General features: G+C 60.3%; 8 protein-coding genes across 13 annotated transcripts; all 8 read left to right on the top strand.

Moving 5' to 3' along the window:
• Positions 1 to 324: 324 nt before the first annotated feature.
• ABB37_08903 (putative glycosyltransferase family 15) lies at positions 325 to 4,216 on the top strand (the record flags this gene model as incomplete). 2 transcript variants are annotated; one of them, XM_015808062.1, is made up of 1 exon in its annotated part: positions 325 to 4,216. In XM_015808062.1, exon 1 carries the CDS (start codon positions 1,010 to 1,012, stop codon positions 4,214 to 4,216), a length of 3,207 nt encoding a protein of 1,068 aa, XP_015653347.1. In that variant the 5' UTR covers positions 325 to 1,009. The 2 variants fall into 2 exon arrangements, with proteins under 2 accessions (XP_015653347.1, XP_015653346.1); XM_015808061.1 differs by having other exon boundaries at positions 912 to 4,216.
• A 1,459-nt stretch (positions 4,217 to 5,675) lies between these two features.
• On the top strand, positions 5,676 to 6,035 carry ABB37_08902 (hypothetical protein; the record flags this gene model as incomplete). Its single annotated transcript, XM_015808060.1, has 1 exon — positions 5,676 to 6,035. Exon 1 carries the CDS (start codon positions 5,697 to 5,699, stop codon positions 6,033 to 6,035), a length of 339 nt encoding a protein of 112 aa, XP_015653345.1. The 5' UTR covers positions 5,676 to 5,696.
• Positions 6,036 to 6,637: 602 nt separating this feature from the next.
• On the top strand, positions 6,638 to 7,923 carry ABB37_08901 (small GTP binding protein rab6-like protein; the record flags this gene model as incomplete). 2 transcript variants are annotated; one of them, XM_015808059.1, is made up of 1 exon in its annotated part: positions 6,638 to 7,923. In XM_015808059.1, the coding sequence occupies exon 1, from the start codon at positions 7,096 to 7,098 to the stop codon at positions 7,921 to 7,923; it is 828 nt and encodes a 275-aa protein (XP_015653344.1). In that variant the 5' UTR covers positions 6,638 to 7,095. The 2 variants fall into 2 exon arrangements, with proteins under 2 accessions (XP_015653344.1, XP_015653343.1); XM_015808058.1 differs by having other exon boundaries at positions 7,091 to 7,923.
• A 1,022-nt stretch (positions 7,924 to 8,945) lies between these two features.
• On the top strand, positions 8,946 to 12,977 carry ABB37_08900 (hypothetical protein; the record flags this gene model as incomplete). Its single annotated transcript, XM_015808057.1, has 1 exon — positions 8,946 to 12,977. The coding sequence occupies exon 1, from the start codon at positions 9,495 to 9,497 to the stop codon at positions 12,975 to 12,977; it is 3,483 nt and encodes a 1,160-aa protein (XP_015653342.1). The 5' UTR covers positions 8,946 to 9,494.
• A 282-nt stretch (positions 12,978 to 13,259) lies between these two features.
• ABB37_08899 (hypothetical protein) lies at positions 13,260 to 13,715 on the top strand (the record flags this gene model as incomplete). The annotated part of the gene is made up of 1 exon (XM_015808056.1): positions 13,260 to 13,715. One exon carries the CDS (start codon positions 13,260 to 13,262, stop codon positions 13,713 to 13,715), a length of 456 nt encoding a protein of 151 aa, XP_015653341.1.
• A 369-nt stretch (positions 13,716 to 14,084) lies between these two features.
• ABB37_08898 (putative mitochondrial hypothetical protein) lies at positions 14,085 to 16,940 on the top strand (the record flags this gene model as incomplete). The annotated part of the gene is made up of 1 exon (XM_015808055.1): positions 14,085 to 16,940. Exon 1 carries the CDS (start codon positions 14,238 to 14,240, stop codon positions 16,938 to 16,940), a length of 2,703 nt encoding a protein of 900 aa, XP_015653340.1. The 5' UTR covers positions 14,085 to 14,237.
• Positions 16,941 to 17,447: 507 nt separating this feature from the next.
• Positions 17,448 to 20,849, top strand: ABB37_08897 (putative mitochondrial hypothetical protein; the record flags this gene model as incomplete). 3 transcript variants are annotated; one of them, XM_015808054.1, is made up of 1 exon in its annotated part: positions 17,448 to 20,849. In XM_015808054.1, the coding sequence occupies exon 1, from the start codon at positions 18,486 to 18,488 to the stop codon at positions 20,847 to 20,849; it is 2,364 nt and encodes a 787-aa protein (XP_015653339.1). In that variant the 5' UTR covers positions 17,448 to 18,485. The 3 variants fall into 3 exon arrangements, with proteins under 3 accessions (XP_015653339.1, XP_015653338.1, XP_015653337.1); XM_015808053.1 differs by having other exon boundaries at positions 17,667 to 20,849; XM_015808052.1 differs by having other exon boundaries at positions 17,679 to 20,849.
• Positions 20,850 to 21,662: 813 nt separating this feature from the next.
• Positions 21,663 to 27,069, top strand: ABB37_08896 (phosphoglycan beta 13 galactosyltransferase putativephosphogly; the record flags this gene model as incomplete). 2 transcript variants are annotated; one of them, XM_015808051.1, is made up of 1 exon in its annotated part: positions 21,663 to 27,069. In XM_015808051.1, the coding sequence occupies exon 1, from the start codon at positions 22,669 to 22,671 to the stop codon at positions 27,067 to 27,069; it is 4,401 nt and encodes a 1,466-aa protein (XP_015653336.1). In that variant the 5' UTR covers positions 21,663 to 22,668. The 2 variants fall into 2 exon arrangements, with proteins under 2 accessions (XP_015653336.1, XP_015653335.1); XM_015808050.1 differs by having other exon boundaries at positions 22,186 to 27,069.
• Positions 27,070 to 27,294: the final 225 nt, after the last annotated feature.

The following is a 27,294-nucleotide window of genomic DNA, read 5'->3' as shown; positions in this document are numbered from 1 at the left end:
AGCTGAGAGCACGGCGCGGCTGAGGTGTGGCGGTGGTGTTTTCGCTGCGGAGCCACGTTGTCCAGCTGCTTCAGCGTCGTCTGTGGGTGCGAAACGCCAAAATGGCGGATCGTTTCGTGATCTCTCTCCTCTCCGGTTTTCTGTTGCGGAGGAGGTCCTGCCACGCGCACGGAGGCGGAGGAGAGCACCGTGTTGTGATTGCCAACTTTCTGATTTCGCTGTCGGGGCGGCCCGCAACCGCGATTCCACACACTTTCCTCTGTCATTTCCCTCTTCTCCCTCTTCTCCCTCCCCCTTCCCCCTTCCTCCTTCTTTCGCCCCTCAGCAGACATGCTTTTCGCACGGCCTGTGTGTTCGTCTAACTTTGCTTTCTCCGCATAAAACAATACATCCAGTTCTCCATTTTTTCTTCCCTCGAAGGCCACCCACCCCACCGCGCGTTGAGCCGGATAAGGATAGGCTGCCGCTTCGTTCCATGGTGGGCTCAGTGCGCGTGCGTAGTTGGTATTACGCAGCGGAAGCACCACATAAGCACACCGGAACAGGCAGCCCTGCTGGCCACTCTCGGCAGCGGAAGGCGGTTCGTCTCTCCCCCTTCTCTGTGCCGCGGTTGTCTCCCCGTTTCTGCTGCCGACTAAAGCGCCGGACAGCTTCTGTTTTCTTCCGTCTTTCCGTGCCGCGTAGTTGGCGGCGGACTTTGGAAAGGCGTCAGCCACTTCATTTGGATACATTCGACGGGAAAACACAAACTAAGTAGGTGGTGAACTCGGTGTTGTGGAGAAAATACGCCCTCACCCGGGGAGGACGGCACTACGGTGTCGGGCAAACATCGTTAACGCATCCGCACGCCAGAAGAGGCCATCGAAAATCAATTTTCCTTTTCTGTTTCCTTTGCTTCTTCATCTCCACAAGTGACACCATAGAACACTAGCGGTATAGCTCGCCGTGCGGTGAACTGCTCAAAGAGTCCCCGCAAGCACAACCGCAGCAGCCAAGGGCTGAAGAGACAATGAAGCCGGCGAAGGTAAACATGCACGGTGCCTTGCCGAGCAACGCCGAAGATGTACCGGACAATGACGCCACGCTACTGCGTCGACTCAGCTGCGACAACGGTAGCAACGAGGCGGAGAACTCCAGCAAAGCGGAGATTGCAGACGTGCCCACGGAGCACGACGGCACCGAGCGGGATGCGTATCGCTCGCTTCTGCCGGTGACGTGCCTCCAGCTGCTGCGCACGGTCACGCATCGGTGGTGTCCTTCGTGGTTGTTATCGACTGGCACGGCCGCCGCGCAGAGTGTGTCCAAAGCGCACCACCGCTGTTGTTCCGACCTGTCGCAACTTCCCCCCAACAAGACCCGCATGCGCCGCCGTCACCTCGGCGTGCTGCTGGGCAGCTGCGCCTGTGCCGTGCGCGCCACGAAGCTCGGCTGCCTGCGTTTGCTTCACTGCGTGCGCCACGGGTGCCGGTCGCCGCGGCCCTCTTCGCCGGAGCCACCGCAGCCCCGCGCCCCTCGCCGCTCCGACCCCGTTCACCGATGCCGGCGTCGCGCTGCCTTTGCTGCCTCGGGGTCGTTCCTGCTTCTCTGCCTCGCCGCATTGGTCGATCTGATCTGGGTGGCCAACACTCTCAGCAACGACCCCTACACCGCCCTGCGCATTGAGCTTCGCGTTGCCTACCCGGCTAAAGTCGCAGACGACGTGGTGCGGATAGTGAAACGTCGAGAGTCTGGGCCGCTGGGCCACACGCCGGCCGTGGGCGTCTTCTCCACCCGCGCACAGACGATCCACGCGTACGTCGAGGAGCGTACGGTGTCCCTTCTTGCTTCGTTGTATGCTCAGCGACACCCGAACGAGATGCGTGCCGCAAGAGCACGGGTGGCGAGCCTGCAGGGCAAGATGGACTGCCCCACGCCGCCCATGCTTGGCGAGTACGCGCCAAGGCGCATCGACTCCTTGATCTCGGACGCGATGTTGTCCCGCATCGCGAGGGACGGCGTGGCGGTGGGTGCGTGCACGCTGGAGGTGGCAAGCTCCGCGCTGCTGCGGTGCACGCACGGGGTGCCGACCCTCGCCGCACCTCGGCATGACGCCGGCGCCTCTCCGTCGACGACGGACGCCATCTTCGACTCGCTGTGGGCCGCCTTTGCGAACGCGAGCAGGGCGGCGCCAACGCCGCCGGGGTGCCTGGCACGCCGCCAGAACCGCATGCCGTGCGCGGACGTGGGCACCGCGGCGGACAGCCGGCCCGCGATGACAGTCGGTGTGCCGCCTGATGAGCGCAGTCGGGTGCGGTTCCTGTATGAGCACGGCCGGGTGGGCGTGGACGGCGGTGCGGTGGCGGAGCTGTACTACGACTACACGCCGGGCCTGCCGGCGGAGGCGCGCGAGTGGCGGGTGCAGACGCTGAGGATGGGCAGGGCGACGGACGCGGATCGTTTTCATGCGCACGCCCGCGCCCAGGAGGAGCGCTTCCGCCGCACCACTCCGAGGGGCGCCGTCGACCCGGCAAGCCCCCCGTCGGCTGTCATTCTCTTTCTCGCTGGTGCGGCGGAGAGAGGCCCGAGGCGTCGCAACGAATTCATGCTGCACGCGCTGCCGCTGCTGGAGAAGCACCTGCTTCAAATCTACCCGCACTACCCGGTGCACGTGTTCTACGAGATGAAGATGCCGTCGCCTGCGTGGTCGCTGACGGACGTGTATCGGCACTCGGACGTGTACACGATCCTTCATTCTTGGCAGCCACCCGACGCGACGGCGCCGACCCAGGCGACGCAGCACGTTCGTATTCCGCCGCCGCCGCCGGTGCTGGTGGACGCTGCGGACAAGCTGCGGGTGCTGCGTGCGCAGCAGGCGGCGGCGCGGAGCTGGTTCGAAGACGTTGCATCGCGCGTGCCGTCGGCGCCGTACGTGACCTTCGAGAACGTCGGGCCGCTCTTCTCTACGCTGCCGTGCGGTGTGACGGAGGATGACGTGTCGGTATGGGCGAAGGGCCGTAGCTCGCGGTACGGGCACCGCCGCGGATATCGGCAGATGTGTCGGTTCTGGGCCCAGCTTGTGTGGCGGCTGCCGTCGCTGCGGATCTCGACGGGTTCCGCGGAGGGCTTGCGCGAGGTGGCTGCGCTGCCGCCGTGGCGTTTTCGCTACGCGTACTACCTGCGCCTCGACACGGACTCCTTCCTGCACCGCCCCGTGGCATGCGACCCGTTTGCGACGATGATGGCGCAGCGGTGCGCGTACGGGTACAACGCCATTGTTTTGGACGAGAAATTCGTGACGGAGCACCTGGGGAGTGCGATTGCGGAGTGGATCGGCAACCGGACGAGCATCGGGGGCGTGGAGCGCGCGCTGGCTGGCGTGAATGCGACGGGCGGTGCAGGGGAGGTGCGTGGCTGGGGCCGGCTGGGTGATCCAGCGGCGTCGAGCATGGTGACGCTGGTATCCGCCGCGGCGAGGGAGGAGCTGCCGCCGCTGCCACCGACGTGGCCGTGGCCGAACGTGTTCCCGGAGCACAGCAGCGCTGCGCTTTCCGCCGCGGAGAAGGACGTGCTGCGCACACAGTTTTTTACTGAGGAGCCGCCGGATGGCCGCAGAGCTGCTTCGGGGCCACTGCGGGCAGAGGAGAGCCCCGTGAGTGCTTCGTATACGCCGCTGCCCGCGGGCTTCGCGACACAGTCCACGTACAACCGCAGGATGTACTTCAACAACTTCGAGCTGGGCACGTTCGCCCTCAAGGCCCACCCTCTGTACACGTCACTGGTGGATTTCGTTGACAATCGCGACTACGACGACGTCACGGGGCCTGCGCGGGAGGCGGCGAGCTTCGACTACACGCTCAAGCTGCTGCGTCCCGACGACGCGGAGGGTGTGGTGGTCGGTGGGAACGCCTCCGTGTACGCGACCCCTGTGTATCTCCTCCTCCGAGCATCGGAGAGCGCGTCCCCCGGTGCGCCGGCCACGAACGGGTCGAGCTCGCCGTGCCTGGGCCGTCGGCTGAACGGGCGTGTGGGCGCGGACCCCGACATGAAGCTGAAGGCGCGCGACATCGACCGCGACTGGCGCTCGGGGTACTTTCAGCACCGCTGGGGCGATGCGCCGGTGCACTCGGTGGGCGTGGAGGCGGTGATGCAGCGTGAGGGCTGGGCTGCGTGTGCGTTCGCGAGCGACTTCGGTTTATACCAACACGGCCAGTTTAGGCCAGCAAGCGCTAGAGTTTAATCTGCGTATTTGATGTTCTGCGCGTTCGAAGGTTTTGCCGTTTTGTTGCTTATGGTGTCGACGTCTGCTGTGTTGATGCCTCTCTCTTTATCTCGGTGATGTTGCTGCTGTGGTGTTATCGCTGTGCAGGCCGAAGCGGTTTTCAGAGGTGCAGCGGGGGAATGATTGTGCGCTGGACTGGCTGCGGTGAATGGGTGGAAGGTACTTTTTGTTTTGTAAGTGTTTCTTTGCTTCTTATTGGGTTTCCCTCCTGTTTTCGCGGTATCGTTTTCAGGTCGCTCTCGGCTTTCGAATCGCTCTTCTCTCGCTGGTGCCGTGCACCCGCGCCTCGCTCCGCCCCGCCCCGCTTTGGAGGTAGATCGGCGAGGAATTCTGCCGCTTGTTGAGTGTTTTTGTGTTGTTTTTTGTTGATACCTTCTGAATCATAATATTGGGTAAGGAGAACAAAAGCAGCGCGCCATCTGGTATCCGCTTGCCGTAGGAGTGAAGGAGGCGAAAGATTCTCGCCACCGTTATGTCGTTCTTTGTTTTCCCGCGTCCTAATGCTCTTGCACATACGTCGTAGTGAAGATTGTAGCTAACGACGTGGAGTTCTACGGTGTCCAAATAATACTCCGCATAGATTGTTATCGACCCACCCACCCAAACCCAGCGGAAGCCGAGGGGTGCGCGTGGTCCCAATTGTTTCTTTTGTCGTCTTCTGAGAAAATATTTGTACTTTATTGTGCGCGATTCAAAACTCTCATTTTCTTTCTTAAAGGGTTCAAAGAACCGTTTTTGTGTTGTTTGGGGATGGGCGTGACAGGCTTGTAGGGTCTTTCGACGCCCAGCAATTAATTCAACAATGGAGAAAAGATTTAAAGAGAGTTGGCAATTGGAGCTGGTCGTACTCCAAAAGCATTGTAAAGGAGGTTTGCGACGTATGGAGTTAAGAGCGCCGGGTCAATGGTAGGTTGAGAGGTTACTCGCCTACATACGCCGGCCCCCCTCCCCCCTCAATAGCTTACTGAGGGTTTACTTAAACTACAATTATTCTTCCTGCTTTCTTTCTGTCAAGCAAGCTGGATTATGCAGCTTCACCGATGGATTGTTTCTTCAAACTGTACCGCTCGATCCCGTGGGGGTTCGAGACTTAACAACCATAAGAGAAAAGCGAAGTGAAAGGAATGTAGCGTTGCCGGGCCGCCAGCGTGAACGGCGTGAGACGGCACACGACAGGCAAGTGAGGCGCGTTTCTTCCTGCCCGCTTTGTCCGCAACCCGTAGCTCCAGCAAGACGAAAAATGCAGATGGTTGTGCCTGTCCCATGGGCAGGCACCAGTGGCTTGAAGAGTTCGATGAGTTTCTGTGAGTGACTGCAGTTCTGATGCGTATGGAAACACTTGTCGGCCTTCTACCTTTCCTCCTCGTACCGTTCCCCTCTCCCCTTCTCTCCTTCTCTCCTTCTCCTTCTTCCACCAGAAATCGTCCACACAGTGCTCATGAAGAGCATGCGCGCCACCTCCACGATGTACGGGTGCCGGAGGTTTGTGCGTGCGTGTGGTGCCTGCCGCCACGCGGTGCGGGGTGTGTCGGCGGAGGCGTCCGCTGCGGGCGGCGGTGCCCGGGCTGCCGTAGGGCAGATGTACGCGCGGACGCGGATCCTTCAAAAGTTGGTCTTTCGGTGCTGTTGTTGCCGCGACGAGTGTCTTGTCCGAGCCCCGCTCGTCTCCCATACGTGTCGATACCGGGTGCGTTTCGTGAAGCACCAAATATATACGCACCTCTTCCGTCGCTTCTCTCCCTCTCCTCTCTCTTCCCGGCTTTTTGTGTTTCTTTAACGCTTCGTTATTTTGGGAGCTTGCGAAAGGAATGATTGAATGTGAAGTATGGTTTGAATGGAATCTAAGTGAATATCATCTTCGGGGTTTTCTTTCTATTTTCTTCTCCTTTTCCACGGACAGTCTTCGACTTCCTCCTTGTTCTCTCTTCTGTTCGTTTTCCCGCCCACCCAGGTTCACTCCACCCCGCTTTGAGGGCGGACTAATCTTGTTTTGAAGTGTGCCACTGCGTTCGTCTTGGTTCCCGTTCCAGGTGAAAAAGATGCTAATAAATAAATCAATATGATATGTTGCTATCTTGCGAAAACTAATGTTGTTGTAAATGACCCCGAGTGATCGTGAGGGTCGGTGGTTTATCCCATACCGAACATAGAAGTTAAGGGAGAGGGAAAAACAAAACGCCGTTCTTCTACCTCGTTTCTTTCTAATAACTTTTATCTCTCCCCCTTCTCCGTCTCATCCTACAAACATAAACAATTATTCTCCTCTACTTTCCGTGCTGGTGTGTTTCTTTTGAATTCCGTGCGGCGTTTACGGACACACACACGCACTTACCACTCGCCCATCATACGAATCTACTCTTGACTTTGATCGTGTGTGGAGAGGAGAGGGCGGTCTTCGCTCTTAGCGCTTTCCGCCTTGCTTCTTCATTTTGGAAATCGTTGAGGGTTTTCTTTACCCGTGTTTGCGACGTTAGTGCCGATTTGCCTTCGCCAGAGGACCGTCGAGCTCGACTGTCGTCGGCCCCTTTCCAACCCTAATAATAATAATAATTATCATTTGTTATTGTTTCTGTTGTTTCTGCTGCTCCTCAGGGGCACCGCTACTCGTTGTGGCCTGCGGCGCAAAAAGGGCAGCGGGTACTGGACAGTGCTAGGAGGGTGGCTAGGACAAGGGTGCGTGCTTCGTTAAAGAAAAAAAGGCACTGTTCTCTTCTACTTTGTAAGATCCATAGGTATAGACACACACACACACACACCACTGAAAGAGTTTTTGCGGTGGAAGCTTCTTCACTCTTCCTCTCTTCCACGCCTCTCCTCTCCCTCCTCAAAAAAGAACGATGTCGTCTTCTGGTCTTTCAAGGGAGGCGAAGACGGTAGCGCCGCCTACCACGGTCAAGCACAAGCTCGTTCTCCTCGGCGACCAGTCTGTCGGCAAGACCAGCATTATTGCGCGATTTATGTATGACACCTTCGACCAGCAGTACCAGCCCACCATCGGCATCGACTTCTTTAGCAAAACAGTCCACCTCGAGGACGATCGCGATGTGCGGCTGCATCTGTGGGACACGGCCGGGCAGGAGCGCTTTCACTCCCTCATCCCGAGTTACATCCGGAACAGCGCGGCGACGGTGGTGGTGTACGACATCACGGCGCGTTCCTCATTTTTCAACGCCTTCAAGTGGATTGACGAGGTCCGCACGGAGAGTGGCGCGGACGTGGTGATTATGCTGGTGGGGAACAAGGTTGACATGGCCTCCGAAAAGCGAGAGGTGAGCGTGGAGGAGGCGCTGAAGAAGGCAACAGAGTGCAACGTCCTCTTCACGGAGGTTAGCGCGAAGCACGGGACAAATATAAAGCAGATGTTCCGCCAGGTCGCGTCGGCCTTGCCGACCCCTGAGCAGGCGATGAGCGGCGGCAACAACAAAGACGGCGATGACGGCGCAACAGCGTCCTCGCCGTCCCGCGCCGGTGGGGCTGGCGGGGCAACCGACGGACAAGATGGACATGTTGAGTCTGGCGCGGCTGGCCAGTTTGGTGGGGTGGTGCGGTCACCCTTTCTTCTCACCCCGTCAGCGATGCAGACGGCCAGCACAAGCGTGGGTGGTGGGGTGAGTAGCACGAGCAGAGATGCCGCGAACGGCGGCGGCGGCAATGGCTGTTGCTGATGGCCTACTGCCGTGGCAGGCAAGCGCAAACGCGCACAGACGCAGGGAGATGTTCCGTTGCTGTAAGGAAGAGGGGAGAGGGGGGGGGGTATACATTAATAAGATGAGCAAATGAACATTCATATCTGTGCATAGTTGAAGTGTGAGCCTCAACAAGGCACGCCAGTTTTTTTTTTGGTTCTTCTTCTCTGCTTTTCGCTTTGCCTTACACGCTGCGTTGCTCTTTGGGTTTTGTGAAGAAGTCATTTTTGTGCTGCGCCCTTCTTTTTTTCCTCAGCCGTCTCTTGTGTGTGTGTTCGTGTGTGTAGCGTGGAAACTCCTTCTCGTGCTCTCGCATCTCCGGCTCGCCTTTTTATTTCTTTTTACTCGTGATGAACTCGCCCGTGAACCACGCAAGAGAAAAGAACAGAAACTGTCTCGTAGAGATGCGTGGTTTGCCATTTCTGTTCTTGATTTTGATTTTGATTTTCTTTTCTTCTCTTCTCTTCCTCCAGTTCTGTTTGTGCTTTGTTATTATTATTAGTATTTGGATGGTTGGTCTTTTCGATAGTTCATTGACAAGGGAAATATATGTTAAGAATCATCATACATAATGAAATCCATTACCGTTTCTTTGAGAAAAAGAAGGAGAGGAAGGGAAGGGAATGGGAAGGAGAGCAAATTACGCCGTCGCTCAAGGACATCAGAGCTTTTCGAGTCTTCGCGAAAAAAAAAAGCGGAGCCATCAAGCTCAAAGGAGAAGGTGCAACGGATAGAAGCATATAAGGACGTACCAGTGAGACTTGTTGTGATGGCGCCTTGTACACCGTCATGTGGCGAAGTCTGTCTAGGCATAAATTGGACATCGCAACGGTTTTTTTTGCTCTATATGTGTCTCTGTGCGTGTGTATGTGTGTGTTTGCGGAAGCGAGTGTGCTGCCCTAGCATGCCACCTCTGCAGAAAACAAGATGGCGTCTTTCTTTTCATGAACACCACTCTGCGATTCATCTTTTTCTTTCTCTCCTTTTTTGTTTTGGTCGAAGGAGGCGTCTCCCCTTACTGTTTACGTGTGCACCAGAGTTTTTCTTTCTTTCTTTTTTGGGGTTTCTGTCGTATCGTTACCTTCCTTCCTTCCCCGCTCCCTCTCCGTTTTCCTCCTCATGCCGCTGGCACGGACTCCTTCTTCATGGATTTCAAACGTTGATATATATGTAGTTCACACCTCCTCCACCGTTTCGCAAAAAACTCCATTTATCTCTTTCAATTGAAGCTCATTCTTTTCCTCTGTCGTTGGCCTCACAGGAGGGAGACGTTAAAACAAACAAACCGCTCACTCCACTCCCTTGCGTTGGTTTACGCACTCTAATTGGTGATATACATATATATATTCTCTGCTTTCTTATTTGGAGAGGAAGGCGGGTGTTCTTTGGACGCAGCACCACGCTCGTTCCCCCGCTGCCTTCTTAAAATATTTTCCCTTGTGTAGATACCTTCATCCAAGAGTGTGTTTTTAAGAAGAATCATTATTATTGTTTGCTTGGCTGTTTTGATAGACGTGATTCTACTTTTGAGGGGGGAGGGGAGTTGCACAATGCGGTCGAAGGTCTCGCAGTTACTACCGGGGCGGCGCTCACGCACCAATCGCGCTGCCCGTCGCGTTCTAACCGTTACGGCTCTTCTTCTCTTCGGTCTTGTTGGCTTCTTCAGCTACCGGATGTACAGCTCTTCGTTGAGTCCAAGCAGTGCAACGGAGCAAATAGACCTACTAGGCGCGAAGAGGCAGACTACCCCACCGGGGGAAGGTGAGACATCAGCAGCAGCAACACCCGCGGCGGGGGGAGACGGCGGCGTAGCGGTGACCGCCGGGGCAGGTGTGGCGTCGTTGTCGGAGAGCCTTGATGACCTCGTGGGACTCCTACGTCTCTACACGGCCGCCCACCGGATCCGCGTGAACCGGTCATTAGTGGAAGGGAACGCCGCACACAACAAGACCGCTGAAGGGATGTCAGATGTTCCAAAGGAACTGCTGCTCGAGGGTGTGAGTGAGATGCCCTTCATAGGTGATGACACGGACCTACTCGATGACCCGGCCGTCATCCAAGCGGAGCAGGAGAGCTACGTGGAGCGCTACATTGCGCCGACGCAGTCGGGTGCGGCACTGACGCCGCTGCGGGTGCTGTCCGCGTACTACGACCCCCAGAACTCACGCGGGCTTGACCACTTAGCGGCAGCTGTAGAAAAGCGCATGAACGATGACGGTTACGCGACGCACAATCGACCTTCCCCCACCTTCTATGACGCGTCCCACGCGGCCCGGCGTGGCTACGGCGCCGAGGGCAGCGTCTTTGTCGCCATCCCATTTGCGCTGAGTGACATAACACCCGATATCGTAGACGCCATCGCCGCTCGCGCGACCGCACCTCTCGCAAAGTCCGCCAACCGCCCGCCCACGACAGCGGACGCTGGCGCGGCAGCTGCAGAGGCGGCCGATGCGCTGCACAACCCGTTGGACGGCGCCGATGACGCGGGCGCCGCGTTGGACGGCGACGGGTACCGCGAAATTATCCGCACGGCGGCGCGGTGTGCCGTGACGGTGGAGTCCGTCTTCCGCCAAGCCCACCGTGGCATCAGCGTGACGGTGGGCACGATCGATGTAGTCGTAGTGAGTGGGGTGCAAAGCGCAGCCGATGTGCATCTCGCCTACCCAGCCGATGTGCGTCGCCCCATCACGGCGGAGGAGCGCGTGAAGGCCGGCTCAGTGCCGTCGCGGCGGTACGACCGCCTCACCTGCGAGCCACCAAACTTCCGTTCTGGGTGGGAGGACGCATCGTACGGGTTTAGCTGGAAGGACAACTTGCGACAGCGCCGTGTGCTGGTACCGTTGACGACCTTGGCAACAACACCGGCAGTGAAAGGCGCCGGTGCCAAGGCAACCCTTTCGTCCTCTTCTCCTCTTGCGCTACCGCACGTGGGCCGATACGCGGCGCTGCAGCTGTATCGCGGGGAGTCGTACGTGCTTTTTCTCCGGCCGGGCTCTGTCGCGCTGCCCAACTGGGACTTGAAGCTGCGCCTGCTGTATTTGCGCACCCCCCAGCGCGAGCGCGCCGTCCTGAGCAGCCGCCCGACCCCGGCGGTGGTGCCGCACGCGCTGGCCGCCGCCGTGATGAAGGCGTGGACGCAGCAGCCGTACCTGCTCTTCTCCTCGCTGACCGATGGCGCGGCGAAGAACACCGGCCGCAGCAGCACGGTAGCGCACGGCGCCGGTGCCCAGAAGGACCGGGCAGGGGTGACGAATGCGCCAGCGCTGGACTGGACCGGCAGACGCCTCCTTCAAGCATTTCCCGACGGTGTGGCTGCCTGGCTGGCCGAGGCGCGCGGGGAGTCGGCGCTGGCGCTCTGGCTCGTGACGCCGCGCTGGTTGTGGCCGACGCTCGTGGACGCGTTGCGTGCGTGGCGTGAGCTCTCCAACGGCACGGCCACGTCCACGACGCCGCCGACGACGCCGCCTCAAACGCCGCCGATGCGGGATGTGTTTCGGGAGTCCGTATTGCGGGAAGTGCTGGGGGACTTCACGGCTGCCGCGGAGCACCTCAACTTGACTTCGGTGGCGGTGACCGCGGCGACGACAGCAGCAGCGAACGAGGAGGCAGACACGGCGCAGCTGCACGGCACCGGGGCGGTGACCGCCACTAGCCAGCCGGTCCTCACCACCAGCCTGACCGAGGCGGAAGTCTACCAGATTCTCATTCTCACGCCGAAGCGGGGCCCGCTGCCGAAGGAGCCAATCACCGACACGGCATTGTTCATGACGCATAACGGCGGCGCAGCCAGTACGACGGGTGAGGCCACCGCCGCAGGTGGGACAGGGACCGGCGTCGGTGCTGGACTGGTGGCTTGCGGCACCGCCACTACTCCGCTTCCGTATTACTCGAACGAACACGGCGCATTGGTCAAGCGGGCGTTCGAGTATTGCTGGATCATGCACCACCGCGCTGCGCTGCGGGCACTGGCGGAGCGGCTGACGCACGCGACAGACGCCGCACCGATTCTGATCAGCGCGTCGTCGAAGGCGGCGAAGAATCCGGCGGGCGGCTTGGCGGGAAAACCAATCATAGCTGCTGCTGCTGCTGCCGCGACGGTGATGTGCGGCAGGAACCCCGCGAGCACCGTCCCGTGGTACGACACCGCACTGCTGGTGCACAACCACACGAGTCGGTGCCTCGCAGACATGCGCTACCTCGACCCGAGCGAGACCCCGCTGTTAGATGAAACCAATAAAATTGCAGTCGGCGAGGAGGAGGAAAGGGCGACCGTGGCGAGTTGGTTCGCGTCGTCGCAGAACGCTGGTCAGCTGCGCGGTAGTAGTGCTGTGCCGGCGCACCCACCCACCTTGGTGGACGGTGAAACCCCCGCTGGTGGCGCTGCTGCTGCTGCGGCAGGGACCACAACTCCGTACGTGCTGCAGTCTGCCGCCTCTGCCGACCTCCTCTTTGGTCCAGCGGAGGCATTCTTTGACATCGCCCCGGAGGGTCGCCTGCGCACGCGGGCCGACGCACGGACCGCGCAGCTCGACGAGAGGAGGGGGGGCGGGGGCGGGGGCACGACGCTGCGCTATGCAGAAACGCCCGAGGCGGCACCACTAGACCCGTCCCTGCATTACCTGGATAGCGGGGCGTTGGACTTGTACCTCACCGCCGCGCTGTGGACGCGTGGGTGGAACATATTTGGCATTACGGAGGCGGTCGTAGCTGGCGATGACGCTCCGACAGCAGCACCAGCGGTGAAGACAGGCAACGCGGGCAGCGCGCCCATGTGTGGTCTCACGAAGGGTGGAAACGATGAAGCAGAGAAGCTGCTGTCAGCGGCGATGAAGACGGCAAAGAGCATTGGGGAGGAGAAGCTGTGGGCGTTAATGGAGGCACATCGCACCGCGGGCACCCCACTCGGCCCGGCGAGCGCGCCCGCCACGCCGGACACGCTGCCTTTGTCGGCAGCGCGTTTTCCGCTGCGCCGCACGTTGCGGGACTACGAGAAATTTGCAAACCTCACGTTGGCTGAACTGCAAAGGAAATAGAAAGAGAAGGAAGGAGAACAAACAAAAAGAAAAGTCCTCTTTTTCGCTCTCCTTCGTCTTCTTCTTTTTCTCATGGACGGTGATTGCTCTTTTTTGCTTAGGGGACGCTCTCTCCGGCTAGGCGTAGCGCCTTGGCGATGGGGGACGTGTGTGTGGTGGGGGGGGGGGAAGGAGGAAGCGCGGTGTTATTTTTTTTTTCGTTGCTGTAGCGTTGGTGCACCGTACGGGTCCTACTTCACCGTCTGCTAACGCTTACATATGTGTGAATATAAATAAATATATATGTATGTATATGCGTTGTTCATTGAGTTATGTGGCCGAAGTCTGCTGCCCGCCTGCTCTCTCTCGTCCGCTCCTTTTTTTTTTTTGACCATCTGCACGGTTATTAGGACCTCCGCTGTTGCTGCTGCAGTGACGTCCACGCTCGCTGATGATGATGATGATGATTATTATTATCTAGCGAGGGGAGAATTGGTGTTTTTTTTTGTTTCCCCACGGCGAGGAGGGGCCGTTCGTGATGACGACAGAAAGCCGAAGAGACGCGTATATCCCTCAGGAAAGACAAGAGAAACAATATATCTATATTTGAAAACCAAACCAAACCAATTCCACAGGCGGAGAAAGGGAGTGAATAACGGACCGGGAGGGCGGGGTAATGGCGACGCCATCATCAAACTCCGCGACGTGGGCTTTAGCGTGGAGTGGGTAACTAGTCGTCTCTCTCTCTCTCAGCTATAAATACGTACATATGCATCGCTCCTTCTTTTTTTCTGGGCTGAAGGAACACCGAAGAAGGAAGGAAAAAGAAAAACATCAAACAAACCACTGCTATACGCAATATCCGTGCGAGCGGTGAGTCCAGGCTTTGCTTCCGTACCGCCAACCGATGCGATCCGGGTACGTACACGCGTTTACCATTAATAATATATCAAGAATGAAATCAACGACGGCAGCAAACACACACACTCACACATACGCACGCGTTCATTCAAACGAAGTTCTCTTTGGGCTTTCATCTTTCACCTTCGGAGCATGCGTTATGGTACGACGTGGTTTCCCTAACCCCCCTTTCTTCCTCCTCCTCCGTCCTTTCTTTGTTGTTCCGTAGTCCTACTCGCGTTGCAGCAGAGAAAGCAAATTGAAATAACAACATCACACGTACAGCCGTAATATTGATTTATTTGGTGCTGTGCGCCGTCGCTTTTCATAGTTGTAGGTACCTGATCTCATATTTTTTTTCACTGGTTTGCACTGTTGCCCATGTCGTCAGCGGTGCGAGTGTCGCCGCCTGTGCTGGGGGAATGCGCTGTCGATGCCGTCCCCACCACCGGTGCCGTCCTTGCCGGTCCGGTGCACCGCACCTTCACGGATGATAACGTGCGCGTGCGTGAAGTGGCGGGCGCTGTCTCGCCTTCCGTCTTCGTGGATGGGTCGCCAAACAGTGCAGGTGGGCCACTGCCCCACACGCGGTCCGGCAAGTATTTCGCCTCGTCTCACGCCGCTGCTGCCGCGCCGTCCTTGTCTTCGCCTGCATCGAAGGAGCGCAGCAGCGGCGGCAGCGGCGGCAGCAGTCGTCGGCGTCTGCTGAGGCGAATTCTCTGCTGCCCCCACCGCATCCAGCTCTGCCTCCGCTCTGCTGTTCCTCTCAAGGAGAACAGAGGCGCACGAGAGGCGTCTCCGCTGCGCGTCTGCGCTGGCACAGCCACCGCCGTGCTGCTCGCGCTGCTTTTTATCGGCACCGTCATCTTCATTGTGGTGCTCGTGGTGTTGCTGACCGGCGCACGGCAGCTCCCGGAGCGCCAGACGCTAGCACCGATGCGTTTCGAAACGAGGTCAGCCGGCGCGGCTGGCGTGCGCCACGACAGCGACGGCGTCATCGCCGCCTCACTGGACAACGTGAGGCACCTGCTCACCGCGGAGCGCCTCCAGCACTTTCTTCAGCGGACCCCCGCAGCGGAGGAGGAGCGGCGCCGTGCGCTGCGCAACGACACGCTGCCCGCTGCGGCGAGGGACGTGGGCGACTTGGTGGGCCTCGCGCGGACGCTGCCGGAGCAGCAGCGGGTGTCGGCGCAGCTGGCGCGGGTGCGCGCGTACGTGGCGGCTGTGCACGCGCACGACGCTGGTGTGGGGCTCGCGGAGCTGAGCGACTTCCTGCGGAGCGTGCCGGGCCGCGGTGCCGCGCTGGAGCGGGCGGCGTCGAAGGCGGCGGGCAGCCCCGGTGTGGCGGCTGCGCTGGCGGGGCGTGCGGCGGGTGCGCGGGTGCGTGCGTTGCTGCGCGGGTTCGTTGCTGCGCCGGCGGGGCAGGCGGAGCGGGTGGGGCTGCGGCCGTTCGACGACGTGGCGATGCTGCGGTACCGGCATGCGTGGATGCTGTCGGAGGTTGTGCCGCGGCTTGCGGGGCGGACCCGCGGTGGCGGCGGTGGTGGGCCGGTGAGCGCGGCGGACGTGGCGCGTGGCGCTGCGCGGAAGGCGGAGCTGTACGAGGCTGCGTCCGTGTTCAACCACGTGTACTACTACCCGCTGCGGCGCTACGCGGCGATGCAGGCCTTCTCGCCCGCGACGGTGGCGGACACGGACGCGTGGTACACGGAGGTAGCGGCGGGCGTGCAGGCGCGCTTCGGCGCTGCGCAGGCGGTGGCGGCGCTGTCGCTGCCTCTGCTGCCTGCGGCGCGCGCGGCGGAGGTGGCGCACCTGCGGGAGCCTGACGACATGGAGTGGATGCCTGCGGGGCTGCGCGCCGATGCCGCGGTGAACCGGCAGACGATCTTCATCAGCCTGGCGAGCTACCGCGACACGGAGTGCGCGCCGACGGTGCTGGATCTGTTCCGCGCGGCGCGGAACCCCTACCGCGTGTATGTTGGGCTGGCGCAGCAGAACGTTGCGGGGGACACGCCGTGCCTGCTGCCGGAGATGTACGGCCCCTTCCTGTGCCCGTCGGCTGGCGAGGCGCTGGACGCTGCTGCTGCTGCGCGGGAGGCGGAGGCGCGGCGCCGCAGCCTGGGCGGGGGTGACGGCGTGGACTTCCGCCTGGTGCACCCCGGCAGCGACGCAGCGCACTTCGACGAGCGGGTGTGCTTCTTGGCGGACCACGTGCGGGTGCGCGACATCGATGCGCGGCAGGCGAAGGGCCCCACGTATGGCCGGTACATGGCGATGCTGCTGTACCGCGGTGAGGCGGTGGCGATGGTGCTCGACTCGCACAACAAGTTCCGCCCCATGTGGGACACGCTGGGTGCGTCGTTGCTGCGGCGCTACGATGACCCGAAGGCGGCGCTCTCCCACTACCCTCAGGCGTACGATCCCGAGAAGGAAAGCAAGTTAGATGTATACGCGAGGACCACCGCGTACCTGTGCAAGGCGGTGTTTCACAACATCTTCGCCTATCTGCAACTGCGGGCGATGGTGATTGGGGAAGCCGACGAATTTGCGAATAACATGCGGTACAACGCACCGTATGTGGCGACTGTCGAGGAGAAGGCGCCGGTGAGGAGCTACCGCCTGCCGCAGCCGTGGGTCGCAGGGGGATTTCTCCTCACGAACAGCACGATCTTCCGCGACGTGCCCTTCGATCCGCATCTGCCGTACGTCTTCGATGGCGAGGAGGTGCTGTACTCTGCGCGGCTGTGGACGCACGGGTACAACATCTACTCCCCTCCACGTGGGCTGTGCTTCCACATTTACGGCCGCCCCAAGGCGCCGAAGGTGTGGGATGTCACGGCGTTGTGGTACGCTGTGCAAGACCGTGTGCGGCCGCGCATTCAGTTCTTTCTGCAGTCGCACCTGAAAGGACGTCCGGGCCTGATTGTGCCGGCAGACACGACGAACGCGTACGCGGTGGTGGATGCGAGTCGGTACGGGATGGGCCGGCAGCGCACGGTGGCGCAGTGGTATGACTACGCGGGCGCGGACGCGGTGAACTACACGTTAGATGGCCGGTGGTGCGGTGTGGACACGACGACGTAGTCCGGGGTTGGTGGTGGCAGCGACGCTATAAGAACAGTAAGACAACGGCTTCTTGTTTTCGTTCTCAGTTTGCGTTTTCACAAAGAAGGGGGAGGAAGGAACGTACTGGAAGGCAATGGCTATGTAGCGCCCCCGTATGGGTTTGCTGTGCGTGTGCCGAAACCGGCGTCGGAACGGCGGATAATGGAGGAGGAGGCTGCTGTCACCGTATGTGCCACACGGAGCTGCCTTTCTTTTTAAGTTTTGCTTTCCTTTTCGGCGTATCGCGCGACGTGACACGTAAGGCGTTGCATATGTATCAGTATAAGTGCTGCTATCAAGTGAAACACCTCGTGTTCCTCCTTCTGTTTGCTTGTTTGTTTCTTTCCTGCTGTAGAGCAAAAGAGCGAAGAGAGAAGATAATAAGAATAAGAATCAAGGAGTGAACCCCAGCCAATGTGCTGAAGGCCTTGCCAGCGTTCTCTCTTCTTCTTCTCCTGTCTCTCTCCCCCATAATAACCCGGTGAAGCCGTCGTGCCGCCATCGACGAGCAGCAACAACGACAAAACCGGTAAAGGAACCACACACACACACATACACACACAGGACGCGGAGAGGCCCGGCCAAGGACTCTTCTGTGCTCTGGGCGAAGATTGCTTTCTTCGCGCCGCCTGTTCTTTTCTATTTTTTTTTTCCATCGCACCTCACTTCTTCTTCTTCATTACCCGCTATCTTCCACTCGTTATAGTTTTAACACTAGCTGCTGTAAAAATAACAACGCGCTGCTGTTGTTTGAAGAGAGTTCTCTCTCCCTCCCCGCAGCTGTGGTTGTTGGCCTCCGCGTGCTTTTTGTGTTGAGTTTCATTCCTGCTATGGCGTTGGTGTTGCGGTCAATAGTAGTAGAATAGCAGAAGAAGGCGAGGAACTGACGACAGAGAAAGGCGTTAAAAGACGGCAGAGCGCCACCTACCGCCCTTCATTTTTTTCATGTTTACTCTTTTTTTGTTGAGTGGGGGCTTTCGCATTGATACAACATCTGAACGTGACGCCGTCAGCACGCGGGGGACGTCGTAGCTGCTGCAAACATCAACACGCGTTTTATTGCCGCAGCATCGGTAAAGCTGTGAGGTGAACCTTCTACATACCTTTCTCTCTCTCTATATTTTTTATCGCTTCTTAGTTCTTTTTTTGTTCTCACCGGTGTGTGTGTGTGTGTGTGTGTGTGTGTGTCTGTGTGTGTATGTAGAAGCTTCAAGGAAGAACAACAAAATAGCATCAGGTTTTGTTTGAAATCAAATGAGCCTGCAACAGCCAAGGCCACCGTTAAACACATTCGGTGGGCCTCGTGCCGTGCGCGGGGTGTCGCGGCGGCGCGGCGATGACGCACACGTCGCCATATTCGTTGAAGATGACGGCGCGATGCCGCCCGCGTTTCGAGGGGGAGAAGACGGCGAGCGTGGTGGCATCCACACCAGCATCAGAAGCAGCGGCAGCAGCAACATGCCCGGGGTGTCGGCTACTATTCATCGCCGTTACGGCCAGCAACAGGCACGCCCATCAGGTCCGATGGTAGTGACGCCTGGCACGCCTCGCTTTTTCATCCAGCGCCCGCTACGCTGTGTCGGCCGGGTCCGGGCGTGCCTGCGCGTTCTCGGCGTGGTGTGCGGAGAGGAAGATCTGCGCTATGTGGCGCAGATGGAGGCCCGCGCCTGCACCGGTGTGCTGGTGCTGCTCGGCCTGTTACTGTTGCTGTTTGGGACACTGCTGTTTCTTTGGCTTGCACCGATGCGTTTCGAAACGAGGTCAGCCGGCGCGGCTGGCGTGCGCCACGACAGCGACGGCGTCATCGCCGCCTCACTGGACAACGTGAGGCACCTGCTCACCGCGGAGCGCCTCCAGCACTTTCTTCAGCGGACCCCCGCAGCGGAGGAGGAGCGGCGCCGTGCGCTGCGCAACGACACGCTGCCCGCTGCGGCGAGGGACGTGGGCGACTTGGTGGGCCTCGCGCGGACGCTGCCGGAGCAGCAGCGGGTGTCGGCGCAGCTGGCGCGGGTGCGCGCGTACGTGGCGGCTGTGCACGCGCACGACGCTGGTGTGGGGCTCGCGGAGCTGAGCGACTTCCTGCGGAGCGTGCCGGGCCGCGGTGCCGCGCTGGAGCGGGCGGCGTCGAAGGCGGCGGGCAGCCCCGGTGTGGCGGCTGCGCTGGCGGGGCGTGCGGCGGGTGCGCGGGTGCGTGCGTTGCTGCGCGGGTTCGTTGCTGCGCCGGCGGGGCAGGCGGAGCGGGTGGGGCTGCGGCCGTTCGACGACGTGGCGATGCTGCGGTACCGGCATGCGTGGATGCTGTCGGAGGTTGTGCCGCGGCTTGCGGGGCGGACCCGCGGTGGCGGCGGTGGTGGGCCGGTGAGCGCGGCGGACGTGGCGCGTGGCGCTGCGCGGAAGGCGGAGCTGTACGAGGCTGCGTCCGTGTTCAACCACGTGTACTACTACCCGCTGCGGCGCTACGCGGCGATGCAGGCCTTCTCGCCCGCGACGGTGGCGGACACGGACGCGTGGTACACGGAGGTAGCGGCGGGCGTGCAGGCGCGCTTCGGCGCTGCGCAGGCGGTGGCGGCGCTGTCGCTGCCTCTGCTGCCTGCGGCGCGCGCGGCGGAGGTGGCGCACCTGCGGGAGCCTGACGACATGGAGTGGATGCCTGCGGGGCTGCGCGCCGATGCCGCGGTGAACCGGCAGACGATCTTCATCAGCCTGGCGAGCTACCGCGACACGGAGTGCGCGCCGACGGTGCTGGATCTGTTCCGCGCGGCGCGGAACCCCTACCGCGTGTATGTTGGGCTGGCGCAGCAGAACGTTGCGGGGGACACGCCGTGCCTGCTGCCGGAGATGTACGGCCCCTTCCTGTGCCCGTCGGCTGGCGAGGCGCTGGACGCTGCTGCTGCTGCGCGGGAGGCGGAGGCGCGGCGCCGCAGCCTGGGCGGGGGTGACGGCGTGGACTTCCGCCTGGTGCACCCCGGCAGCGACGCAGCGCACTTCGACGAGCGGGTGTGCTTCTTGGCGGACCACGTGCGGGTGCGCGACATCGATGCGCGGCAGGCGAAGGGCCCCACGTATGGCCGGTACATGGCGATGCTGCTGTACCGCGGTGAGGCGGTGGCGATGGTGCTCGACTCGCACAACAAGTTCCGCCCCATGTGGGACACGCTGGGTGCGTCGTTGCTGCGGCGCTACGATGACCCGAAGGCGGCGCTCTCCCACTACCCTCAGGCGTACGATCCCGAGAAGGAAAGCAAGTTAGATGTATACGCGAGGACCACCGCGTACCTGTGCAAGGCGGTGTTTCACAACATCTTCGCCTATCTGCAACTGCGGGCGATGGTGATTGGGGAAGCCGACGAATTTGCGAATAACATGCGGTACAACGCACCGTATGTGGCGACTGTCGAGGAGAAGGCGCCGGTGAGGAGCTACCGCCTGCCGCAGCCGTGGGTCGCAGGGGGATTTCTCCTCACGAACAGCACGATCTTCCGCGACGTGCCCTTCGATCCGCATCTGCCGTACGTCTTCGATGGCGAGGAGGTGCTGTACTCTGCGCGGCTGTGGACGCACGGGTACAACATCTACTCCCCTCCACGTGGGCTGTGCTTCCACATTTACGGCCGCCCCAAGGCGCCGAAGGTGTGGGATGTCACGGCGTTGTGGTACGCTGTGCAAGACCGTGTGCGGCCGCGCATTCAGTTCTTTCTGCAGTCGCACCTGAAAGGACGTCCGGGCCTGATTGTGCCGGCAGACACGACGAACGCGTACGCGGTGGTGGATGCGAGTCGGTACGGGATGGGCCGGCAGCGCACGGTGGCGCAGTGGTATGACTACGCGGGCGTGGACCCTGTTGCGCATACCCTGGATGGCCGGTGGTGTGGGCTGGAGCTACCATAGCACCGATGTCGTGCTGCGTTCGTGTCGCTGTGTGTGTGCGTGTGTCAATGTCTCCCACAGGCGCCAAAGCAGCCATCAACGTTCGCACTCCGGCTTTTTGGTTTCCCGGTTTATTTCGTCTGCATTGATTTGGTAGAGAAACCGTTCCTGCTCTCGCGTTGTGTGAGGGACATCAGCGCTTGTAAATGCGACTCGTGTGGATCGCCTCATGCCTCATCTTTTTCTCTTGTTATTTCTTTGTTTTGTTTTGCATTTTGTTGGCCTGATCGCCTTGCGTTGCTGCGCGGCGCGCTGTGCGCTGCATTCGCTGCGTATCCGGACGTACGAAGCGCATAAAAAGTGCGTTTGTTCCTGCCGAGATGCAAGGAGGCGAGGATAAGAATGAAAGAATTAACGCGCAAGAGGTCGTGCACGTGGCACCGCTGCCGCTCGAGGAGGTGACTGCGTCTGATCCTTTCCTGCCACCCCTCCCCCAGATCGTAGAGTCGTATCTTTACTGTTGTAGTGTTTTTGCTGCTCCCTACGTCCCTTCCCCCCTCCCACCCACGCGAAAAGGGCGTTCTTGTGTCCAAGCAACGAGCGGCCCGACCTCCCGTAAATAGTAAAGGTCGAGCAAAGGAAAGCGTGCTCTGCTGACGGCGGAGTGGTGCATTAGCGGGAGTTCCCACGCACATACACGCACGCCCTCTCTATGCTGAAGTGCCGATGACGATGTATCTTTTATACATTTGTAGATGCTATTTTTGTTGATCTTATTTGAACTCGATCTCGCAACCCCGCTGCTCTGCCTTCTCCATTGTACCCGTCCGTGAAGCTGACATTTGTAGATTGCTGAACGAAGACGAATAAGATAAGACTGTACAAGCGCAATGGAGGGTTGGTCGTGTACGCCAGATGTTTCTTATTTCTCGAACGGCCACTACGAAGATCGATGAGGTGAATTGCCCGAGTGCTGCGACGTGGGAGACGAATACGGAAAAAAGCGACAACCGCCCATGCTCTACAGTTAAACATCGTCATCATCGTCGTGCACCGCCTTCTATTACGCAGAATTCTTCCGTGTTATGCATATGTAATTTGGCCCGTAGCGGTGGACCCCGCATTGGGCATGTATGGGACAAGTACTAGGCCTTTCCGATGGCTCCAGTGCTGCTGCAGTGTGGCATCCCCTCATGCGAGACAACAAACAATGCGAGCAAATTTGTCCGTGCATTGTAAAAGGAGCTATTTAAAAATAGTACGCCAATATTCTTCTTCACCATCTTCTCTTTCCCTTTCTCCTCCTCCTCTGTTATTCTTTTTTTTTCTCTCGGAACGGCTCTCACGGTGCACCGCAGCATGTCTCGTATCTGGTTTTTCTCCAATATATACACTTTTGTTTGGCCTTTATTGGTGAGCTGAGGTGTTGGATGCTACGTTTCACGGTCCAGAGTGGACGGTGAGATTTCCCCCCTTCTCCTTCTCTAAGTGTGTATTTTTCTTCCTGCCTTTTCCGTTGCTTTCCAAGTGAGCCTGTGGCGTGGTACGCCCTCCGTTTCTCGCGTCGCTTGTGCATTTCTAGCTTTCCCCCCTCCTCCCCTCTCCCTCTCTCTTTGTAGTTTTTTTTTTTTCACTAGTAGAATCTCTGCTGTTTTCGTGGTGAGCGTGTGTGCGGAGCGGGAGCGGAGGTACTCGTGACGACGGGGCGCATTGATGGCTATTATTATTATTATTGTTTTTATTTGGTATTCCTTTGTTTCTTTGTCGAAAGAGAGGAACTGATCGCTGATATCACAACCATTCGAAAAGGACGAAAGGCGACCACCGGATCCATAGGAGAATGGAGGACCGGGAGAGTGTGGTAGACAACGCACCCACGCACACCGTGGCCGAGGACGCCGGCGCCGGCACGAGATCCACCCGTCGGGTGACGGACACGGCAGATACCACCGCTGCTGCGCAGACACTGTCCCTGCAGACCTCGCAGTTTACGGCGACGGCGGTCCTCCAACGGCGTCCGTCGCCAGAACACGACAGAGCCGCTTTCCACCCACTTTCACACCCCTCCTTCGCCGCACCGACGACGACGATCGCCCGGCCCCCGCCGACGCGCGCGAAGTCCGGTGCGGGCACGAGCGGGGGCGGTTGTACCTCCACCATGGACCCCACCACAAGGACACGATCCGTGACAGGCGTCGACGCAGGCCGCAATGATGGCGGCGATGTCGATGCTAATCGAAGTGGCAGCCCTTATTCTCGGCAGCGCAGAAGGGTGCATAGCAGCCGAAGCAGATTCACGCCAGGGGAGGAGGACGAGGACGCGGGTCGCTGGCAGGAGTTACCGCCGGCAACGACGTGTACCCGACGGTCTTCCGCCGGGTGGTCGAGCCGCAACGTCCCTAACGCGAGCACCAGCACCATACTCGTCTCTCATTTGGATAACGCGGAGCCGGCAACCGTCGTGGCACGCGCAGATGTGAATACTGGCGCTGACGCCGCCGCCATCACGACGACAGCAGCATCCACGGCATCAGTGAGGCAACTCGATTCTACCCCTCTCACTGTTGTCCGTACACAGTTCAGTCCATCACCTCCGCTTCTTCTACCGATAACACCCGCAGTCGCGCCGCACGTCCATCTTTCAACGTCCCTTTCGCTCCCTACTGCCACCAACCCGTCCACCGTCGTGACTCGGCTGACCGCGGCACCTCTCGAGAGCGGGGCACCCCGACAGCAGCAGCGGCAGCAGCAGCAACCATCACCTCAGCGATCTCGTCTGCCACGTTTTCAGCCTGCGCGGCATCGGCACAACTCCACCCCGCGCGGTCCTGCGCGCTTGTCTTCGCCGCCGTCCGCGCAGCACCCCAACACCGCAGCCGTGACCAACTGGAAAGCGCTCTCGAATCAGCTCTATCGTCTTCTGCGGCTGTGCTTCCTGCGTCGCTGGACGTGGCATATGTGGAGCACCTGCGTGCGGGCGTACGGCGGTCGTCGCGTCACGCGCAGCGGTGGCGAGTACGACGATGAGGACGGGTACGATAGAAGCCGAGGCCGAGGGCGCGATGGAGGAGAGGACGCTGGTCTGGTCGATGGGGGCTACGACGATGACGATGACGATGACGATGACGACGTGTATGACGCTGCAGACGAGTACCTGGAGCCGAGCACGTTGTCCTCCGGCGAGCACACGACGGATGTGCTGCATCGCCACTTCTACGGCGGTGTCGAGGAGGAGACAAGAAGAGGAGGAGGCAGAGGCGGTCGGGGCGGCGACGACGATGATAGGGGATTTCCATCGTTGGAGGGTGCGGCGCGTGGAGCTGCAGCAGCGGCGGCAGCATCGTCATCATCGTTGCAGCAGCAGCAGCAGCTGCCGCGCACGGCGGCGATGGGCGAGACACGGCGACGCGGCCGCGGGTGGTCGTCGGTGTCGCCGTCGGGCCGCCGTGACCGCCGCGATCGCCGTCGTGGTGGCAGAGCCGCAGACCACCACACCAGCAACTCGGCCTTCCTGCGTACGAAGGACTTTTCTTTGGTGGAGGGGTGTCGGCTCTGTCTGACCTTCTGCTGCTGCTGCTGCTGCCATTGCTGCCGTGGATGGCCCTGCCACTGCGGCAACGCCTGGATCGTGCGCCTCCTCCATGCGCTACGTATTCTCTGGGCGCGCCATCGCGCCGTGGCGTGGTGCCTACTGGCTGTTCTTGCAGTGCTGCACTGCTTCGTGGTGCTGCCCCTCGTGGCGTCTGGCGCTGCGGCGCTGATGGAGAACGAGGACCTCTTCGTGCAGCGCATGCTCTTTTTTGGCTTGCCGCGCGAGGTGGACGCCCTGACGACTCCGCGCGCGGTGTTGGTGCAGCTGGTCTTCCCTACCATACTGGACGAGATGGAGGGCAACCCAAACGTCGTACGTACCGCTGTTGCGGATGCTGAGACTGCTGGTGCGTTGCGTGCGCACGCGGCGGGTGTGGCGCGGCAGGCACTTCACCTCACCTTTGCGCAGCGATTCCTGCCCGCTGCGGTGCCGTGGCTCGGCAGCCCCACACTGCAGCCGTCGCAGCTGCCTTCCTGGACGCTCTTCTCGATTGAGAAGGACTGTCAAGAGTGTATTGAGGTGGACGGATACGCAGCCGCCGTGGCTGGCGCGGATGCGGTACCGCCACGATCCATTTTCACCTCTACGAAGAAGGAAAAAGACAAAGGAGCGGCAGCAGGAGTGCCAACACGAACGCAACGCCAGCCGCTGCCACCGCCATCCTCGTCGATCCTTCAGCAAGGCGTCTTCGCCACTTCCAGCGCCCCGCTCGGCCGCATTGGCCCGATGCTCTTGGCGATCGCCAGCGTGACGGATGACGTGGCGGTGGTGGAGGAGCTGCGGAAGTGGCCGTGGATCCCGCATGTCGCGCGGCGCGGCGAGCTACTCCGTGGTGCCCAGCGCGGCGCGCCTCCTGCTCACCTGGCGGTCCTCGGCATTCCCTCAACGGACCACCCGGCCCGCGCTGCCCTGCGCGACGGTCAGCGGACAACGTGGCTGTCCTACTCGGACGTCGCACGCGCCGAGAACGGCTTTACAGGGAAGTTGTTGGCGCTATTCATTTTTTCCGCGTCGGAGCCGCCGCACGTGCGGGCCGACCCGCGTGGCACCACGACGGAGAAGACAGCCGCAGCGCCGTTTTTTTCTTCCTGGCGAACGCCGGACCCTCTGGCGAAGTACATTAGCCGAGACGCGCGGCGCCTTGGTGACGACGTGTCGCTGATGCTGCCCACCGTGGCCGACTTCACCGCGGCGGCCGAGTACTACGCGCTGACGTCGGTCCTCGCACGACAAGAAAAGAGCTGGACAACAGCCACAAAAACAGCTGCCGCAGCTGCGAGGCCGCCGGCTGCGTGGGCGAGCAGCTACATGCAGCGCCGGATGACGTTGCGCAGGGACTGGCAGCGCACAGACAGCGCCGACTCACCGTGCGACACGCTCACCGCCAAAACTTATTCGATGAACGCCCACACCTTCCTCAGTACCCGCAATACCTCGTCACCACTCTCTTTCATCGCCGAGTACTTGGAATTGCCGGTGCATCCGCTATTTACGGTTCCGGCGCACTTGGTGTGCTATGCGTCGACTGCGCTGTGGCAGGAGGCGTTGGCGCACCGCAACATGGTGTGGGTGGACATGATGACGGACCGGCGCCCGAGCTCGAAGAAGAAGCTGGGCGAGGGAGGCGGCTGGGGCCTGCCGGTGGAGGTTGGGATGAGTCAGAAGCTGGTCCTGTGGCTGGAGTACGCCTACCACGCGTTCCCCGACGTGTCGTACATCATGAAGGGCGACGACGACACGTACCTGAAGGTGCCGCAGTTCTTAAACGATATTCGCTACATCCAGAGTGGTCGCCGTGGGCGTGCGCTGGAGGAGTTGACCCACATCAACACTGCCGCCACCACCGGAACGACAACTGTGACATCGACAGCAGCGACAACAGGCAAAGCCGACAATCGAGGCGTCGCGTGGGTGCGCGGCGTGTTTGGGAGCACCAAGCCCGCCGAAAACTACCTGCTCGTTCGTTCTACGGAGGAGTGCGTGTATTGGGGCAGCATGCGTCGCTGGAACGGCGAGGTGTACTTCGGTGCCGGCATGCTCTTCCTCCTCCACCGCCGTCTTGTCCAGACCGTGCTGGAGGAGCGAGCCGAGTACAACAATGACGTGGTTCGGCTAGCGGCACAGGACTACAGCCCACGGCACGCCCACTCGTACTTCGCCGCGATGATGGATCACGAGGACGTGATGCTCGGCAAGATGCTCGCGGAGCGGCGTGTGCGGTCCATGCAGCTCTGTCCTTTCCGCCGCTCGTGGTACGTCGGCGAGTACTGGGATCGCTTTCACGACGTGCACAGCGGGCGTGCGGTCAACGTGACGTGGTCCACAGTCGCCGCCCACCGCTGCACCCCGGCCGATCTCCCCTTTCTCCACTACTACTTCCAGCACGAGTACGAGTACGACGACGCCGCCGTCAACGCCTCCGCCGCCGCCTACGGCGCGCGCGCCGCCGCGGACGCCACGACGCATAACGATCTACCCGCGGTGCGATGGAGGGAGCCGCGGGAGATGAATCACACGCGGCTACCGTTTGTGCGGGCTGCCAAGGATGACGTCGCGGTGTACGAGGTGGAGTACTCGCCGTTTGCGGATGGGGCTTTGGTGTTGGACGGGTGGGTGTCGAACACACAACGGCGCAACGAGCATCTGTGATAGTGGTAATGAAAGAAGAGAGCGAGTGTGTATGGGTGTGTGTGTGTGTGTGATTTCGTGAAGGAGCGATAAGAGCCCACGCTGACCAGCCACGGCACGCTGACGCGATACAAACGACAATAGTTTATGCCATATCTGGTTTTCCTTTTTTTTTAAGACAAAAAAATGGGACTCATATCTTACTCTACAAGACAAAGGGGAAATCAGCATCAACGACAAGCACAA

This window comes from Leptomonas pyrrhocoris (assembly GCF_001293395.1).
Source record: "Leptomonas pyrrhocoris isolate H10 chromosome Unknown, whole genome shotgun sequence".
Classification (NCBI taxonomy): Eukaryota; Euglenozoa; class Kinetoplastea; order Trypanosomatida; family Trypanosomatidae; genus Leptomonas; species Leptomonas pyrrhocoris.
The sequence above is the reverse complement of the archived record's forward strand: the minus strand, read 5'-3'. Positions and strand labels throughout refer to the sequence as shown.